The 17,364-nt window shown below is 39.0% G+C and overlaps 2 protein-coding genes across 2 annotated transcripts in view; one reads left to right on the top strand and one right to left on the bottom strand.

The window, feature by feature from the left end:
- Nucleotides 1-12,341, bottom strand: part of PLS1 (plastin 1) — a gene marked incomplete at its 3' end in the record, with an annotated part of 44,251 nt that extends 31,910 nt beyond the window's left edge. The window contains exon 1 of the mRNA XM_080349762.1: nucleotides 12,294-12,341. The remainder of the gene's footprint in view (nucleotides 1-12,293) is intronic.
- A 956-nt stretch (nucleotides 12,342-13,297) lies between these two features.
- The window catches only part of ATR (ATR checkpoint kinase), a gene marked incomplete at its 3' end in the record, with an annotated part of 39,461 nt that continues 35,394 nt past the window's right edge, over nucleotides 13,298-17,364 (top strand). Inside the window, exons 1-4 of the mRNA XM_080349932.1 lie at nucleotides 13,298-13,371; nucleotides 14,252-14,343; nucleotides 15,673-15,816; nucleotides 16,370-17,259. Of these exons, the coding sequence (XP_080206058.1) occupies nucleotides 13,313-13,371; nucleotides 14,252-14,343; nucleotides 15,673-15,816; nucleotides 16,370-17,259 (1,185 nt within the window). The 5' untranslated portion in view covers nucleotides 13,298-13,312. The remainder of the gene's footprint in view (nucleotides 13,372-14,251; nucleotides 14,344-15,672; nucleotides 15,817-16,369; nucleotides 17,260-17,364) is intronic.

The raw sequence follows: 17,364 nt of genomic DNA, 5'->3' as shown, positions 1-17,364 counted from the left end.
AACATCCTTCAGAGGCTCATAATGCACCTGATCAGATATTACCACAGTTCCGTGCTGCTATAGGAATGCAAGTGTTAGTGTAAACAGAAGGGTTCCTCAAGGTCTCAGTTCCATAGTTCACTACACATGTGGAAAGTCATAAACATACCCACCAACATTCTGATTTTACAATAAGAAACTCCTCCACCTGGCCAAAAAAACAAACAAACAAAACAAAAAAAATCACAAACATACACCAACAAACCACAAAACAACCAACCAAACAACAAACCCTGCATGCCATGAATGGCACACAAGGACAGGAAAGAACAGGCAAAAACAGTGGCAGGAGAAGTGAGATGAGAGAGACACAACCTCATGCAGAAGACCTTCCCTTTGTTGAGCAAACCCTCAAACAAGTGTCTTCTCTGGCCTATTAGAAATTGCACATTTGTAGAAACCACCAGCATCGCAACAGATGTGATCTTTGTGGGTGTGATATTAATCTTCCCAATGTAAATCATTTTACTGTTGGTTTAGTTTCCACCATACTGTCCAGAGTCTGGAATAATTTTTATCTTCTACTAATACAGTTACAACTAGTGCCCACAAAGGAAATTCACAAGTCCTGGTACAAAACTCATGAACCTTGCAGCCCATTTTTGAGAGCTGTGTGGCTTACACTTAAGAGTCCGTTTTTCACCTCTCTGTTTCAGATAGATCACATAGTTACAATCAGGTCTGCCTCTATTCACAATTACAGTCACATGTATTTGCAATGAAAATATGTATTCAAATTAAGCATTAACATGTTTTCCTCAGCTCAAGAACACTATCAAGCCTGCCCACAACTCAAAATAATAACAGTAACAGAACTGAAGGAACCTCATCATCTCATATTTTTAATACAAAAGTCTGCAGATGGGTTTTTCTAATAAAAATTAAACATTTCTAGAAGCAAATATCTTGCTTTTCCATTTTACTCATGGCAATGTCTGTATTCACATAATCCATTATTTCAGAGCTGTATTCCAATTAATTAGCAAGGTATTAACAGTTAGGATGGGAGTCAGGACAGATTAAGGTGACTTGGTAGAAGAAACTTCTTCACAAGTGTCAACACCGTAATGTTTACACTGGTCCAAAGAAGCATTTGACTGAGCCTTAAAGGGAAACCAGTTTTGTCTTCCTTAAACAAGCTCAATCAACTTAATATACTGTTTCATTTTATATGACCTTTTCTTATCTCCTCTCGCCAGTAATATCACTTGCCCTCTGGATGGATCATTTGATACACTCAAAAAACCAGTTCGTTATACTGAAACCTATGTCCCATGATGACTCATCACTTGACTTCCCCATACACAGATGTGGTAAACCCTCCTTCCCAGAGAACTTCTGCAAGTTCCAACTCTTCCTGTTCTGCAAGGCTACCTTTGCCTTACTGACCTTGTCCCCATACCAACCATCTTTACCCACATGAGTGTCTTTGCTCGTGTATCATCACTTCTAAATGCACCACCCAGGGATCAGGCAAAGGCACTGTCTCTGAATGGCCAGAACTGGCAGGAATCATGCTTTCCAATTAGCACTGGAAGCTGGTGCCTCAGATGCTGCCACCAAAAGCAAGGAAAACATACAAGCTGAGCCACTGTCACAGCCACCATGGCACAGGATGCCAGACCCAGAAATTATGGCAAGACCAATGCCTGCTAAGGTCAAAGCACCATAGCAGTTTCAAAAAGCAAACACAGATGCAAAGAGTCTATCATTAACACATAGAAAATCTGATGAGAAACTAGGAAACAGTTTGTCACAAAATCAGTTCGATCTATTTACCAGTCACTGCTCTGAATATAATTTTTTTTAAGTCTGAACTTAGTTCCTCAGTGACATTTCATTAAAGCAAACCACAATAAAATATAAATGGAAAGGCTACACTCATAAAAGCAAGTTCATTCAAGGACTCCACTCTCAAACCATTCTTCTGTGCCTAGGCTGACATTACATATCAAGTTTACAAGAGCAAAAGGGAGTTAAAAGACACACCAGCAAATGATACTCAATATCTTTCTTCCTCTGTCTAGGTTTATGCGCATACAGCTTTTGTTAGCATGCAACTACAATAACAAAAATCGCATTATTTTGATAGGAAATTCCCATAGAAATATTTTCTGATATATATCTTAACTAGGAGACAAATCCTGAAATTCTTATTGAAACATTCAGCCCCAAGCCTGACAGCATTCAAGAAGAGATTGAACAAGACCCGCAGACATATGGTGTGAACTGTGGGGTTGTCCTGTGCAGGGACAGGAGTTGGACCCAATGATCCTTGTGGGTCCCTTCTAACTCAGGACGTTCTATGATTTGGATAAAAATTTTGTGCACACAGCAGAAGTGTTGACAGGACCCCCATCTGACAAGGGGCTTTCTGGGTGTCCTAGTAATCTACAAATAGGATTCACAACTTGGGGTTATGCTTTAATTATTCTAGTACTTCTTTATTAAACTATAGCACAGTTAATTACTAAACATAAAAGTTAACCAGAAGCAAAAGTCATAACCCAAACTCTTCAAAAGGCAATCACATGCCATACTCTAACCAATTTAAAAAAAAAAAGAAAGCATCACAGGGTTTTAAAATTACTGACACAAGATGACATTTGCCTTCTGCTTTCAGATACTTCACGTTGTTCTCATATTAACTTTTCAAGCTTTCCTCACATAATTTCTCAAACTGACTTCCGAGATCATCTTCAATTTTTATAGAAAGCTCAGTCAAATTATGAGAAGTGATGATATTGGGGAAGTCACTAACTCACCATCTTCTGATCTGGCTCTAAATTACAATTTAAATAGTATGTTTCTAAAAGTGATAATGCTATTAAAGTACTTGAATGAATTCATAGTAAGGAAAAAATAGTAATCAGAAACATTAAGCCACAAAAAATAGCACAGTTTTTCACTATCTACCAGCTTCTAGCACAGCAATTATTATTATTACCAATTTCACAGACAAAATTCTGCTGCTCCTGTTAGCAAATTACAATTTCACGTTACATGCTTCACAATTTTTCAGAGTTTGCTGGATTTTGCATTCCTTCTACTACAATCAAAGTGTACTCACCTTTATTTGTTTAATCTGTTACAATAGCATTGATACTTTTACAATACCTTTTGCAAGGCTCTCAGTTTTTGTCCCAAGCCTCTATTTCTTCCAGATTCAGTGCTGCTTGAGAGGTAGGACATCCTGTACTCAGTGTTCCTTGCTAAGGAATTTATCCTTCTATGGCACTCATGACTTCAGAAAAATATCTTTTTTTTAAGCCAACTGGAACATTATGAACCATTTTTCTCTTCTCCAAGTGTGAAAACAACATTTAGTTAGCACATAACTTAAAAAGCAAAACTCTGAACAAAGCTATTGGTGAACAAAGAACCAAAGAGGCAGAGGGGGAGGGAGAACTTAAAACAGTGCGACTGCAACACTCCAGAAAACTCCTGCCTTTATCTTTCCATATGCCGGCTCACTGGTAGTCTGAAGTAGTAAACCACAGGCTGCTACAAATGCTAAAACTCTAGGAGGGAGCCACAGGCTCTTACTAATGAACTTAGTTTTGAGGTCACCCCAGAAGTTAATTATGTGAAGATTTAGAGTAACAATAGAAATGCACATTCATTCTCCTGCCCTCAACAATTTAATTTACACCCACATACTCTTCATATTCCAGCTAATTTCAATTACTGAATAGTTCCAAATAGTTGTGCATTGCCATAGTATTTTTGAGTTTTCATTAGTTATCACGTGGCAGTATGGCCTCCTGTCACCTGCTAATTCCTCGTTCAACTCTACATGGTTCAAAAGATTATTAGAAGATTAGACTTATCAGCTACTATACTACAAGCAAGCCAGGATTTTCTGTCATGGAAAATTCATAGGTTATTTTTGTTTTTCTTTTTTCATTGGTCAAGCTAGAAGAAAAAGGAGGGTCTTCCATAGTACATGGCAAAAGCAACTGGCAGCATTTCAAACCCCTCCAGTCTGTGCAGAGTCCACAGATTGACAAACACTGCCCCTGTGCCAGTTCACAGCCCTATGGAGCTCTGGTTGCTGAAGTACTGAGGGTAAAAGGAGCACACTGGTATATCTGAGTAACTAAATCTAAATAGAGAGTTGTTTGTAGCCACTACCCTAGGAGTCTATCTGGGGCACACATGAAATTAATTTGCTGCTGCTGTAGTTCTTAATAATTAGGCCAGAAGAAAACATCTACAGTTGTTGTTGCCAACTGTCATTTTTAATCACATTTTGAAGAGGAAAAAGAAATTTCTCAGCATATATTTTTGTAATTAAATTTTTCAAAACCTCAGCCTTAGGATTCAAATGATTAGGAGATAGTTTTCATTTAAGAAAATAAACTTGTTTGTGATGCTTCGGTGAAAACTTCACCGTCTTTGTTATGAAAAAAGGAAATAAAAATTGAAAAAAACTTTATAAACATAATTTGAGCTGGCAACATAAGCAGACATCTTTAAGCATTTAAATCATACACTGAAACAATGAATAAAGATGTGCATGATTTTATTAACGAGAAATATTGTTTCCTTTTTTCAAGTATCATAAAAACATTCATCTCATAAAGTAGTGCTAGGCTAATAACAACCCTTACAAACCTAAAAATGATACCTTAAAAAAATTACCGGTTCCTTTAAAAATAATGACTTACACTTCCATAAAGTGAGAAAGCTATGCTTATATAGTTATCTTCAGTGTAGTAACTATATGGCACAATACTTAGTACACTGAAAAACCCTGTAAACTGCTGATGCAGATTACCTTTGTAAGGAGTCTTTTTGCTTTGTTAAACGTGAATTCTGAGTATTCTTAAATTTAATATGTATTTATATTTGCTTTGTGTTAGCCATTTCACAATGTCTCTCAGTAAAGTGACAACTGTTTGCTCTCATAGCCTGCATTAAATGCTGCAGTCTTCCAAAAATGCCAAATAACAGCCCAAAGCGTTTCCAAACCATGACACTTTCAACATAAAATGTTATTATTTCTTACACCACTTGTAAGTCCTAACACTTGTTAGGACTTTGAGAGCAGGCTTCCATGTGTTCAGCAAATGAAATCATGTAGCTAAAAACTGTCTCTTTCATACGAAAATGATCAACTATAATCAACTATCAGATACACTAGTTTTTTGATAAATCAGCTCTTTTACAAGGGCAAAAGGTCTCTGGAGGAAATCTTACAAGATATAGATTTTATTTCACATAGTATTTTAACTACATTTGCAAACATTTTGGATTTTAAGTTAGCTACAAGTCCACACAAAGGGGCTTATCCTCCTTCCACTGACCTTCACAAAAACTGAATAGCCCTGTCAGGTTGTTTTCTGTCTCTTTGTGCAGTGACAATTCATGAAAAATAACTTGTATTTCCAGCTCTCCAAAGTTAATGCTCCTGAGCATTAAACATCCATATATAAATCCCTATTTTTAAACTTCTAGGCATGGCACAGAAATACTTATTGTGCTATCACTAACAATCAGCAAGCGAACACTGTGTGTGAAGCATGAGGGACAAGCTTTCCCACTCTGACTGGTCTGTCTCCTGGCTGAGGAGTCCAGCTGACAGCAATACACCTGAACTGACAGCTTAATGAAGTACTTCTTAGCACACAGACTACAGCAGCACCCAATCACTCATCCAACATATGCTTATTTGGTTGAGAAGGACTGATATGGATTAATCCTATTGAGTTAAATTGCCTTGATCTTAATTTACTTAGTAAAAAACAGAATGGTAACTTAAAGAATAAACTATATGGCAGAAGAGTTTGTCCCATAGATAAATCACCACAAATATTATTTCAGGATGAAAAGCATGCAGAAACTCTGGAATGCAACAGAAATGCATGCATCTATTTCCATAGATTACATATAATTTCTGCTTTCCCCAAGGCACTCAGTCTATCAGACAGAACTTCATTAAAAAGCCCAGCATGACTGACCCAGTAGCTGTCTTTCACCACAACAGGAGGGCTGCCACTCCAGAATGCAAGCCACCTTGTGAAAACAAACACACTACAGACTGCCAGAAGTAGGGATTTGTTCTGGCATGACAAACAACCAGTCTCATGTCACTGTCACACCTCTCTTGGGAGCAGCTTTGGGAGGACATGACCAAACCACCTTGCCCATGCTGAAGAAGCCAACTGGGAGTTTGGGTTTCCAGCAGAATGGATGTCCTCAAAGATTTGGGAACTTTTGTCTGGAGACAGTAATATAAGAACAACAAAATCCCTTTGGAAAGATTGAAGATATATAAATATCAATGATTAATAAGAACAAGGTATCAGCTTTAGAAGGATTTGTCCAATAGGCCTTGAATTAATGAAGTACTTACCTGTGGATGCAACTCTAAGCATAACTATTTTAAATCCATGGAATTATTTACAAGATTTAAATTTATTTATGTGCTATAACATTTTGCTACTTTGGGATGTGAAAAAAATTCCACCCCATACAATTAAGTGGCTGATATATGTGATGACAAGTAAAGCAAAATATATCTTCAGTTACAAATTTTTTTGTGACCGAATACATCGTGTTACCTAAGGGAAAAAGAACAGATTTAGAATCAGAGTCAGGTCCTGATACCAGCTATATCACTGGCAAAATCCACACTAGTTTCAACTAAATGTATCTTGATTCTATAAATGAAGTTTGGCAAAGCTAGACTCATTGCAGAAGTGAAATACTTAGCTCAATGGAAAAGGAGAATTTAATACTACTTCATATTGACCTACCTTTAGGATATGAAAGAACAGAATCTAGTATCCTTCTGTCATAAGGGAATAAACCAGTGCAAAGAGAAATGGTAGGACATGTGGAAACAAAATGGGGAAAAGAGATGTGGAACTTGATAAATAAGCAAGACAACAATACTCCAAACTATACAAGTTTTGGAAAACAAAAACCCCATGAGGGAACATTTGGTTTGAAAAGAAACAGCTAGCTCCTGAAGCTCACACTGAGACAAATCCTCTAAATTAGCAGTCAAGTAAATACAATCTTGCTGATAACATGCAGCCCAATATTTCAGCTTCCTACATGTCAATGTTTTTAATCAGTCCATTCTACCAACAATTATTAACAATACGAAAAGATTCATTCACTGAGTGAATTAAACTGGGCAATGCTGGATCCAGCATTAATTCATTATTTTTTGTTTTGCTAGTGCCTATTATTATTAAGGAAACATCTGCAAGAGAGCCCTGAAAGCAGGTTGATAATCCTCTTCTCACCAGAAGCATGCATGTAGAAGCACACAATCTGCCTTATGCATAATTTATTTCCAAGGCCTAGCAGTACCAGTCTCACTGGTGAGCTATTGTGATGTTCTACCTTTATTCTCTTTGGACACCTGTATGACATACCATTAAGCAAGCACATCCTCCCACAAAAAAAAAAAAAAAATCTAAATATTAATCAAGTAATTTACATTTAGAAGTTCTAAAACAAAGGTAATGACTGACATTCAGTATTTCCTGCATGTAACCAGCTGAATCAAAGCTGAAATCATGTAATTAGTAATCTTATCACAAACATAATGCACTAGAGAATAGTCAGTCTCATTTTGCAGCCCTTTTTTAAAGGTGCAGCAACAGTGATGCTTAAAAATCCTTTAATAGAGACACTACATGCCTGTAATGCAGAACTGGTTCTATCAATAACCTGGAACTTCCAGTCCACATTGAACTTGATCTGACTGATGTCAGTTGTCATTTTCATTGTTGATATCCCTTTGCATATCACAACGTGACCACCAATTAACTGTTTGCTCAGTGAACGTCAAGGCTGAAACGCACTAATGAGACAACATCTCAGTCAGCAGAGCTCACAGCCTGGGCTTCAGATTCAGAGGCATTTGCAGTTGCTCAGCGAAGAATCTTTTCCCAGCACCACATTTACAACTTAGTGTTTCCTTATTGTCTGGCACAACGCAGTGGAGCCTTCTCCAGTAATAAACTTGCTTGCTAGAATCAGATCCTTTTGCTGGCTTGTACTCCTGTTCCACATTTATTTAACCCATTTATGTAGATCTAGTGATTTTGGGAGGTTTTATGGCAACAGTTAATCACAGATACAAAGTATTTAATACATTGTGGTGAATGCTAAGATTAATTAAATAATCACTGCAATAAGGGTGGCAACTAAACGTTACACGCATACTTTACGTGAAGTGTTAAATGTTAGAGTACTGGTACAATCTTATTTAGTTCAGGAATTCCTGTATTTCATGCTGTTAAGGTGATGTCCATTCCATTGACACAATCCTCACAGAGTAACAAAACCTCCAAGAACTGGGAAAACACTCACCAAGGAACATATGCTCCTAAAAGGGATAATAAATTCTATTCCAACATATATAGGTTTAATTCATTTGACTAAAAAAAAAAAAAAAATAAAAATAATAGGGCAAAGCTCATTAATCCCCTTTTTCCCTCCTCCATTGTGTTGGTTTCTACAGTAAGTCATGAAATGAGAAAAGCTGACATTCAGCAGAACTTCTATCAATATTCCCATGCATAAATTCTAGTTGGACTCTATGATCCTGAGGGTCTCTTCCAACCGAAATGATTCTATGATTCTATTTTAGTCTTAATGAGTATAGAACACAGAACAAGATGGAAAATTATTTCTCCTCACACTAAATCTCTGCCAGAAAACATTTTTCCACTATGAAAATTGTATCTAGTACAGTTATTCAGGTTTTCGTTGAAAAAATACTTAAATAAAAGAACCTATGCAGTTACAACAGCCAGAACTTTCAAATATAGTTTAAAGTTACATTTTTAATTAAAACACAGCACAATTTTCTCCCAGCATGACTAGTACAGAGTTTTGCAGTTGTAATAAAGCATCACTGTTTCTACAAGTTTAAAACAAACAAATGACCAAACAAAAAAAAAACCCACAAATCCCACAAAAAACCCTGTAGTTTCCAGAGCAAATTAAACCATGGAAAAATTTCTCCCAATAAATCATTATCACAGTTGCATTGTTCTTTAGTTCTGGATTTTTTCTATTTTTAAAAGCAGCATTTGAGATGCTGAAAATTTTGCCTTAGGCAACTACATTCCAGGCACTTTACTCTCATCCAAAAATTATCAACTCGACAAGTCTTGAAATTATAACACTGATCCTGGTAGTAAACACATTTCTGCAAGTTTCCTCCATAGCTACTAGCCTCAAGAATACTACTTTTCTAGAAATACTAGAAAGCAAGAAACAAGTAACAAAAAGTTATATACAGTCAACTATGTTGAATAGTAGAAGTTGTAGATAAGCAAAAAAGATTCATTGCTTGCTGTATAAATAATAATGCCAGGTTGCAAAAGAATGTATAATCTAACATGCTATCTCTCCACATTACTCAAATGTTTAATTTTACATCATCAATAGTCAGTAGTCTTAAGTATTTAAGCAGGTTTATTAATAGAAAAAATGTGGATAAATGCTTGCAGGACTAGGACTTGTCTGGATTACATCTAGAAAGACATAAGAAAATCAGATTTTAATGTTTTCTATTTCCTTTCCTCACTTTTTTCCTCTTTTACCTGTTTTTTTCTTAGTAGCTGAACGTACACATTCCACTTCTAGGCTGACTGCTTGCCTGCGGTGCTTACCACCATTTACCACCTGTTTTGATTCTTCACCTTTTTTATTTATTTTTTTTAATCATCAAACCAATATTCAGGATGACATATAATTTTAATCTGTGCTCTTTCACTCCAGCCAATTTCGGTAAGCAACACACGTACAGATAAAAACAGAGCATACCAGAACACAGGTTTTTATGGTGTATGGGAACAACACAATGCGTTCAAAGGTCAGGCAACTACTTTCATGACTATATATGGAAATCAGTCCTCAAGTAACCATACAAACTATCGAGTGTTATCATTTGCATGGTTGCCATAATAAGCTGCAAGTACACCTTGATACTACATGAAACTACTTAGTACAGCTCAGTGGACCCCCATGCACCATCTTGGCTGCATTTCCTCTGAACACCGCATCAGCCTGCATAAGGTTCCTATTCCACAGTTCACAAAGGCATCAAGGAATACACATGTGCGTTTAAATATCTTAGCACAATCACTTGTATCTACCTGCAAGAGAGAGCTGAGATTTAACTGCAGTCATGCTAACCGCATTGGGTAACATTCACATACCTCCACAAAGTGGATGAGCCCCAAGAGGAACAGTAATTCTACCTCAGAATTAAACAACAGAGGGCATAAAAGGGCAATTAATATGTTCTTGTGCTCTGGAGCCTGCTGGTTCAAGGCAAAGTCATGCAGTCTCTTAAAAGTATGCTGACCTGCAGAGGCAAGTGGTAAAGAAGCAACAAAAGCCAAAGAAGATGGAGACCTGGGTGTGGAAGAATCACACAACTATAAAGTGAGAGGATTGCCCATGGTGGGGGTAGGGGGAAGAAGTAATGTCAGCTTTAGCAAAAATCTTAGTACTGCCACATGCACCAGATTTGATAGTTGGCTCTACCTATCTGAATGAATTTGTCCTTGAGTTCTGTCCGCAAGTGGCAAGCTCTACACACCTAAGACTCATTTCAGTAATATGAATTCTGCATTGGAAAATATAGAACAGTGTCAAAGCACAGTATTTTCATTAGTAGTGAGTCACTCTCTCCAGCTGCATGATAATACACCTGCTCCTTCTCCTGAGGGTCAAGAGACATGAAAGCATAAAATAATGAGATAAGGAAGAATGAAAGAAGATAATTAAGAGTACCTCACTCTCAGTGAAGGATAGGGAGCAGATCTCTCTTTAGTGAACTGCTGTAAGTAATTATTACAGAAAATAAAAAGCCTGAATTCCATGCTTGGTAAATGCTTAAAGAAACTGCACCACAAATTTGTATAGCATTCTACCTACGACAAATAGAAGCACTTCTACAATACCTATATTAATAGGATCTCACTGTTAACTCAGGAGACTTCTAGGCAAAAGCACTTCTCTTCCCCCCACCCCCAGCCACAAAGCACTTTGCATACCCCACTTATGCTTTACCACCAACAACATGACTAAATGATTAAATAAATTGTTCCTATTTCTTAGGATCGAAAGCTAAATAATAATATAGCCTGGTCAAACTCTCTCAAGATCCCAAGAAATATCTTACTTATCAGGGATGATATAGGAATTTCAACTGCACATAAAATTAGCAGGTAGTGTAATTTACACCTTTCTTAGTGTGATTGTTGTCTCAGGCTTAGAAGCTTATACTCAGAAAGCAGTTTTCACAATAAATAGATTTTTTGAACTGAAACTGTGCAGAAAATTTTGTGTTCAGAATAACACTGATTAAAAAAAAAACAAAAAAAAAACAAAAACCAAAAAACAAGACATACTCTGTCTTCCTGGACCATTATAATTCTACTTAACCAAACACACAAAGCTACGTGGTTTCTGTTTTCTCTCTAGGAATGACTCCTGAAATATTAACATTTTAAAGTCAGCTAGTAGAAAACATTACAATATGTGTTGAAAAACAAACTAAGATAAAAACCAGTTATGTTTTGTAAAATTTCTCAAAGTATTCCATATCCTTCCCATGCTAGCAAACTTTGAAAGTTCAGCAGGCATACATACATGCTACAAGACAACAACAACAAAAAATCTATTAATAAAAAAGTTAGTAATGGGTTCCACAGAAAGCATCCATCAGAAATTAACAAGTAATTGAAAAACATACATGCACCCACTTTGTGGGCTGTTTTACATGCAAGACACATAGCCCTCACATAGTGCAAACACACAACAGAATCAGAAGCCTCCAAGAGGATTTTATTTCAGCCCAGAAACAACACTAAGTTCATAAACAAATGCAGAAAGAGTTATATTTCCTAATGAGAAGAACAAAGCTCAGAATTTAATTTCCCCTCACATAGTCTCCCTGCTATTCCTACTTATACATAAACCCTCTTATTTTACCCTTCTACACTTTGCAGTCTCGCCGCCCTGCTGCTCCTTCAGAGCTCACGGGCCGGGTCCCAGGGCTACACTGACCAGCGCCCGCGCCCTCAGTCCCACACACTGCGGGGGGCTGAGCTGCCCTTCGGGCTTTTCCACAAGACCCTTCGTGTTTTATGCATTTAAGCGCGCTCACTCCCTCAAAGGAACATAAACAAAAAGCAACATACGGTAAAACCTGAAAAAAAAACAACCTAGCAACACTTCAAATATTAAGTACGCTTCTCACCGCTACCTACCGGGAGGCACGCTGGGCCGGCGGGCGCCGAGCCCCCACACTTGCCAGAACGCGTCCTCCCGCCGCCAAGCGTGCCGGACTCGCTCCTTTCACCCACCTCCCCCGGGCTCGGTCCGTGAAGAAGTGACACCAAAAACCGGCCACCCACGTCCCGCTCTCCCCCTCCCTACCTGCCCGCCCGCCGCCACCTCCCGCAGTGCGCGGCACCCGCCCCGGCCCACGGCCACCTGCTGCCGGCAGGCGGGCAGACGGGCAGCGCCGGCAGCCAATGGCAAGGCGGCAGGGGCGGGCCGAGGGCCGCTCGGGGCCGCTCTCTGCAGCCTGAGGCACTCGCCTCACACCTGAGGGCCCGGAGGCCAAGCTCGGGGCTGCTCTCTGGAGCCTGAGGCACTCGCCTCACACCTGAGGACCCGGAGGCCAAGCTCGGGGCTGCTCTCTGCAGCCTGAGGCACTCGCCTCACACCTGAGGACCCGGAGGCCAAGCTCGGGGCTGCAATGCGCGGGGCGCTCTGAGGAGAGCCCGCCATGGCGGGCCCGGGGAGCTGCAGGGAGCGGTCTAGCGGGGGCTTCCTACCCAGCATCTCAGAGCGGGGCCTCTCCCCACGCTGCTTTACGTCACCCTCAGGACTGTGGCATTTCCCACCCCCGCTGTGCGCTGCGAGTCCCGAGGACTATCCTCCACCGAGACGCCCGCCGTGGCCGGATCCCGCCCGGCAGCTCCTCAGTGCCCCCGCTGGGAAAGGGCTACACCCTGGCGGAGCGCGCTCGGCCCGTTGTTAGCTGTCTGTGAGCTGCAGCGGAGATCCCTGCCCGGGCAGCGTGCGTCCCGGGGGAGCCCCTTGCAAACCGGCACTAAGCCGCCGTGCCCGCGCTCCCGCCTAGTGACGAACCGGTTAAACTTCCGCCGCGCCGCCGGGGCGCGCAGCCGCCCTTTCGACGCCGCGGGAGTTTTGGGTCCTGCCGGACGCCGTCACACAGTTCCCGCCTCGGCGGCGCGCGGCCCGTTTCAAAGCGGGAGCCATGGCGGAGCAGGGCCTGGAGATGGCCTCCGTGATCCCCGCGCTGCGGGAGCTGGCCAGGTGGGACGGACCCAGCCCCCGCCGGGTGTCCGCGGGCAAGCATGGCCGGCCTCGGCATCCGTGTGTAGCGTGGGGAGGTGGAAAAATAGGTTCATTCCCTACTGAGTGAGGTCGGGGGACTGGGCCTGCGCCCTCCCCTCACCCTGGCCGCCGCCTCCCCCCACCTGCCGGGGCTGCTCCTCTCCCTCACGGTCGGTGCTGGTCGAACCTGATGGGAGCGGCATGTTGGCTTGCACAGCACCCCGCGTCCCGGGGACGCCTCTTGTGTTTGTGATGTGGTTTCACTGAGAGTTAAGAGACCTTGAAAACGTTTGGCTCTAAAGTTTTGATGGCAGCATCAAGACCGCAGCTTTGTTTCGTGGTAGGCAGATAGTTGACACGGAGGTACAATTGTATGTTGAAGATTTGACCTGACAAGAGTAACTTTTGTCTTAGTCACCTGAGCAGTTGATATTGACACTTCTTAGCCAGGGTATTGGTGGTTAATTACTTGAATAATTTTGATTGATTCCAGAAGTTAAACGAGTTCTTAATTTTATTTTTCTTGGCACCAAAGCTGATTTATTGCTTGGTAGTAGCATGTGGATAAATCCCTTAATCAGACAGACGTGGATTTAATGTATTTCAAACATAAATGTGTAACAAAATTGAACAATCTTCAGCACTTCATAAAACTGTACTACTGAAGAATGAAGAGAAAGAAGGATAGGGACTACGTTGGTCACTAAAGCAGGAAATCAATTTTTATTTCTTTTTGAAGACTTCTGGAAGGGAACAAAAAAACAGTGTTTAACATGTTGTTGAGATAGACTTTGAATATTTATTTTGTATTTTAAAATAGATAATGTGAAAATAATGAATAACGTGCTTTTAATTTTAGTGCTAGTCCAGAAGATTACAATACAGTTGTGCAGAAACCGAGACAAATACTCTGCCAGTTCATTGACAGAATTCTTACAGATGTAGACGTTGGTAAGTATTACATCCCTTCTTTTGAAATTATTATCTGCTTTATGAGTTAAGTAATTCCTGCCAAAAAAAAAGAAGTTACAACTCTCATTTCCACAAAGATTTAGTAGTTGAATGGAATACCATTTATGACTTATTTTTCAATAAGTGCCATAATGAAGTACTTGCTATTATGATGTGAAGTAACTTAAGTAAAAAATAAGGGGGAGGAGGAGGGAATGCAGTGCAAGGTTATATGAATATAATTGCTTACAACATTGAAAAACAGGAGTATCATGTAATGTCATTGTTCATTGAGTAATATAGCTTACAAGACTTCATACTCACAGAGTCTTTCAGAATTGAAATGCTTTGATGTAAACAGCCTTATTTTTAATTTTTGGATTCTAACAAAGCCTTATTTTAGTATTCCTTAAATCACGTTAAGGTTCTAATTATTACAGTACATTAAAAACATTTTGGTAATTATGAAAAACATATACTACAAAATTATCGTTTGTAGTTATCTGTATATTTGCACCAAGGAGAGTCACAATAAGGGTAACTTACTGATTCCAAGATATAATTCATGTGGCTATCTCAGGAAGACTGATCATTTGTGTAGTGAATCGATCAATTTAAGTATCTGTTAATTCTCTTATAGTCCTGGAAGGGAAGAGTATAAAAACAAAAAGCCAGTCTGCTTTAGATACTTCTTTTGAATAAATGAGTGTTGTATTTTATCATTACCATGTAAATTTTCTGATTAATCGCTATCTGATAGTTTTCTTCTTGTACTAACAAACTATGTGGTATTTGGATAAATCTGATGTGATTCAGATGCCTGTTTCAATGGAGCTATACAGCACCATTACATATGTTTAGTATTTTGCTATATTTTCTGATTCAGTAAACTGAATTTACTGTTTTATAGCTTATGTTTCTTGGAGATTTAGAACAATTCTTACAGGTTTTTTTCCTACCAAGATCATATATCTGGGGAAAGTTCTATGATTAAAACCTAAGGTGTTAGCTACTTGCTCTTCTTCACTTATTAAACTGTTAAATATACTAACTGAATGTTAATGCCTGTACTGTTAATAATATTTAAGCTGATTAATGTATATGTTTCTTCATATAGTTTCTTGTCACATAGAGAATTTACAATACGCACAAAATCGTCTTTATTGATAAAGAAATTGATAATTATGCAGGTGTAATACCATCTCATAGTATTTTATATAATGATTTTTTTCTTTCTCTTTAGGAGTGAACAAAATTTGAGAGTGATTTATTGCAATACTAATTCAGAAATGTGTCTCTTTTTTTTTTTTTTTTTTTTTTTTTTTAAAGTTGCTTTGGAACTGGTTAAGAAATCAGATTCACAGCCAAGTTCTGTAATGTTGCTTGATTTTATTCAATACATCGTGAAATCTTCCCCACTTATGTTTGTAAATGTGCATGGAAATCAGGAGGAAACTGAATGCAGTTGCATTGGTGAGTTTCTTGGAAATGTTTATGTTGAAGCTTAATATTTTCAGGATTTAGATTTTTTGACAGTGGGATCGTACAAAATAACAAAAATGGGAAAAAGGCCTACTTGTAAGTTTAGCGTTACTTATTTGTAAGTAAGTGAATATTATCATAGACTTTTAGTGTCGTGAATTGTTTTGTACTTGTGCTAATGGAAATTTAACAGGACAGAGTTTGACTTTATTACCATTATTACCATTGCTTAATGATATTACCCTGTTCATGTTGACGAGATACCCTATACACATATTCATTGCCTGAGGAAAACGTCTGGAACTACCCAGTGTAAAATATCTTTTAAATTTTTTTTTTCTCCTGTGTGCACTCCCCTCTCCCCACTCTTTTTCAATAAGATCTGCTGAAGAAGTGTTCCAATAAAGGCTCTCTGTTTACTAAGCCTACATTCATTTATCTCAAGGAGTTTTCTTTTGTTTTACTGATGAGCAACCTGCTCATAATAGGATGATTTTTTTGTCTTAAAAATTTTCTGTTTGCTGTTTCTTTTTTATTGTCCTAGAATTTAGTAACTGGATCATAACAAGGCTTCTCCGAATTGCTGCAACTCCAAACTGCAACACGTTGCACAAGAACATTTGTGATGTTATTTGCTCTTTACTTTTTCTGTTTAAAATGAAGAGTTGCTCCATTTTTGAAGTACTAACAAAAGACTTGCTACAGCTTTTCCAAGACTTAATCTTCCTGCATGAAAGAGATGCACAAAAGCATCTCTGGGGAGATGCATTGCTCTGGCCAGTGACTATAAAGAGATTTTCAAGCAATACAAGTGACAACGTGGGATATTTAAGATTAGCACCATTACAGCTGATGGGTATGCCCTATCTGGAATGTTTGGAAGTTATATTAATGTCTGTTCTGACAGATATTGTCGCAGATGTGTTTTTTGTAAGACAAGATACTGTTCTGTGGGGGGTAGGCTGCTCCCTGTTGGAGTATGGCAGTCCAAAAGTTAAAGCTTTGGCAGTGAAGTTTTTAGTAAAATTAATTAATTTAGGAGGACCTCCGGACCAGCTGGCCAGTGTTTTCTTTACAGTCTTTTTTGGAATTCTCCAGTCAGCACTTGAAATGGATACTGAAGAATCAGAACTCTTTGGAGAACCACTCTTACTGTTGGTGAGGGCATTGTTGCCTTTTGAAGCAGATTCTTACAAAAATATTGAACCTGTCTACTTGAATATGCTACTAGAGAAGCTCTGTGCATTGTTTGAAGGTGATGTGTTTAGATGTCTTCAGTCCGAAAAGCTGAGAGCTGCTTTTTGCCATATACTGCAGTATTTTCTGGAGTTTGTTCCAGCTGGCTATGAATCTGCCTTACAAGTAAGAAAAGTCCATATCAGCACCATATGTGGCATTTTTGTGAGTGTGCTTGGAACTCAGGAAGAACAAGAGGTAGGTTAACTTTAAAAACTGTGTTTATCATGTGACTAGATCACATACAAAATCCTGTATCTGTGCAAAGAAGAAAATCTAGAAATTACTGGCTTTAGCTGTATA

This window comes from Nesoenas mayeri, assembly GCF_963082525.1.
Source record: "Nesoenas mayeri genome assembly, chromosome: 9".
Lineage (NCBI taxonomy): Eukaryota > Metazoa > Chordata > Aves > Columbiformes > Columbidae > Nesoenas > Nesoenas mayeri.
The sequence above is the reverse complement of the archived record's forward strand: the minus strand, read 5'-3'. Positions and strand labels throughout refer to the sequence as shown.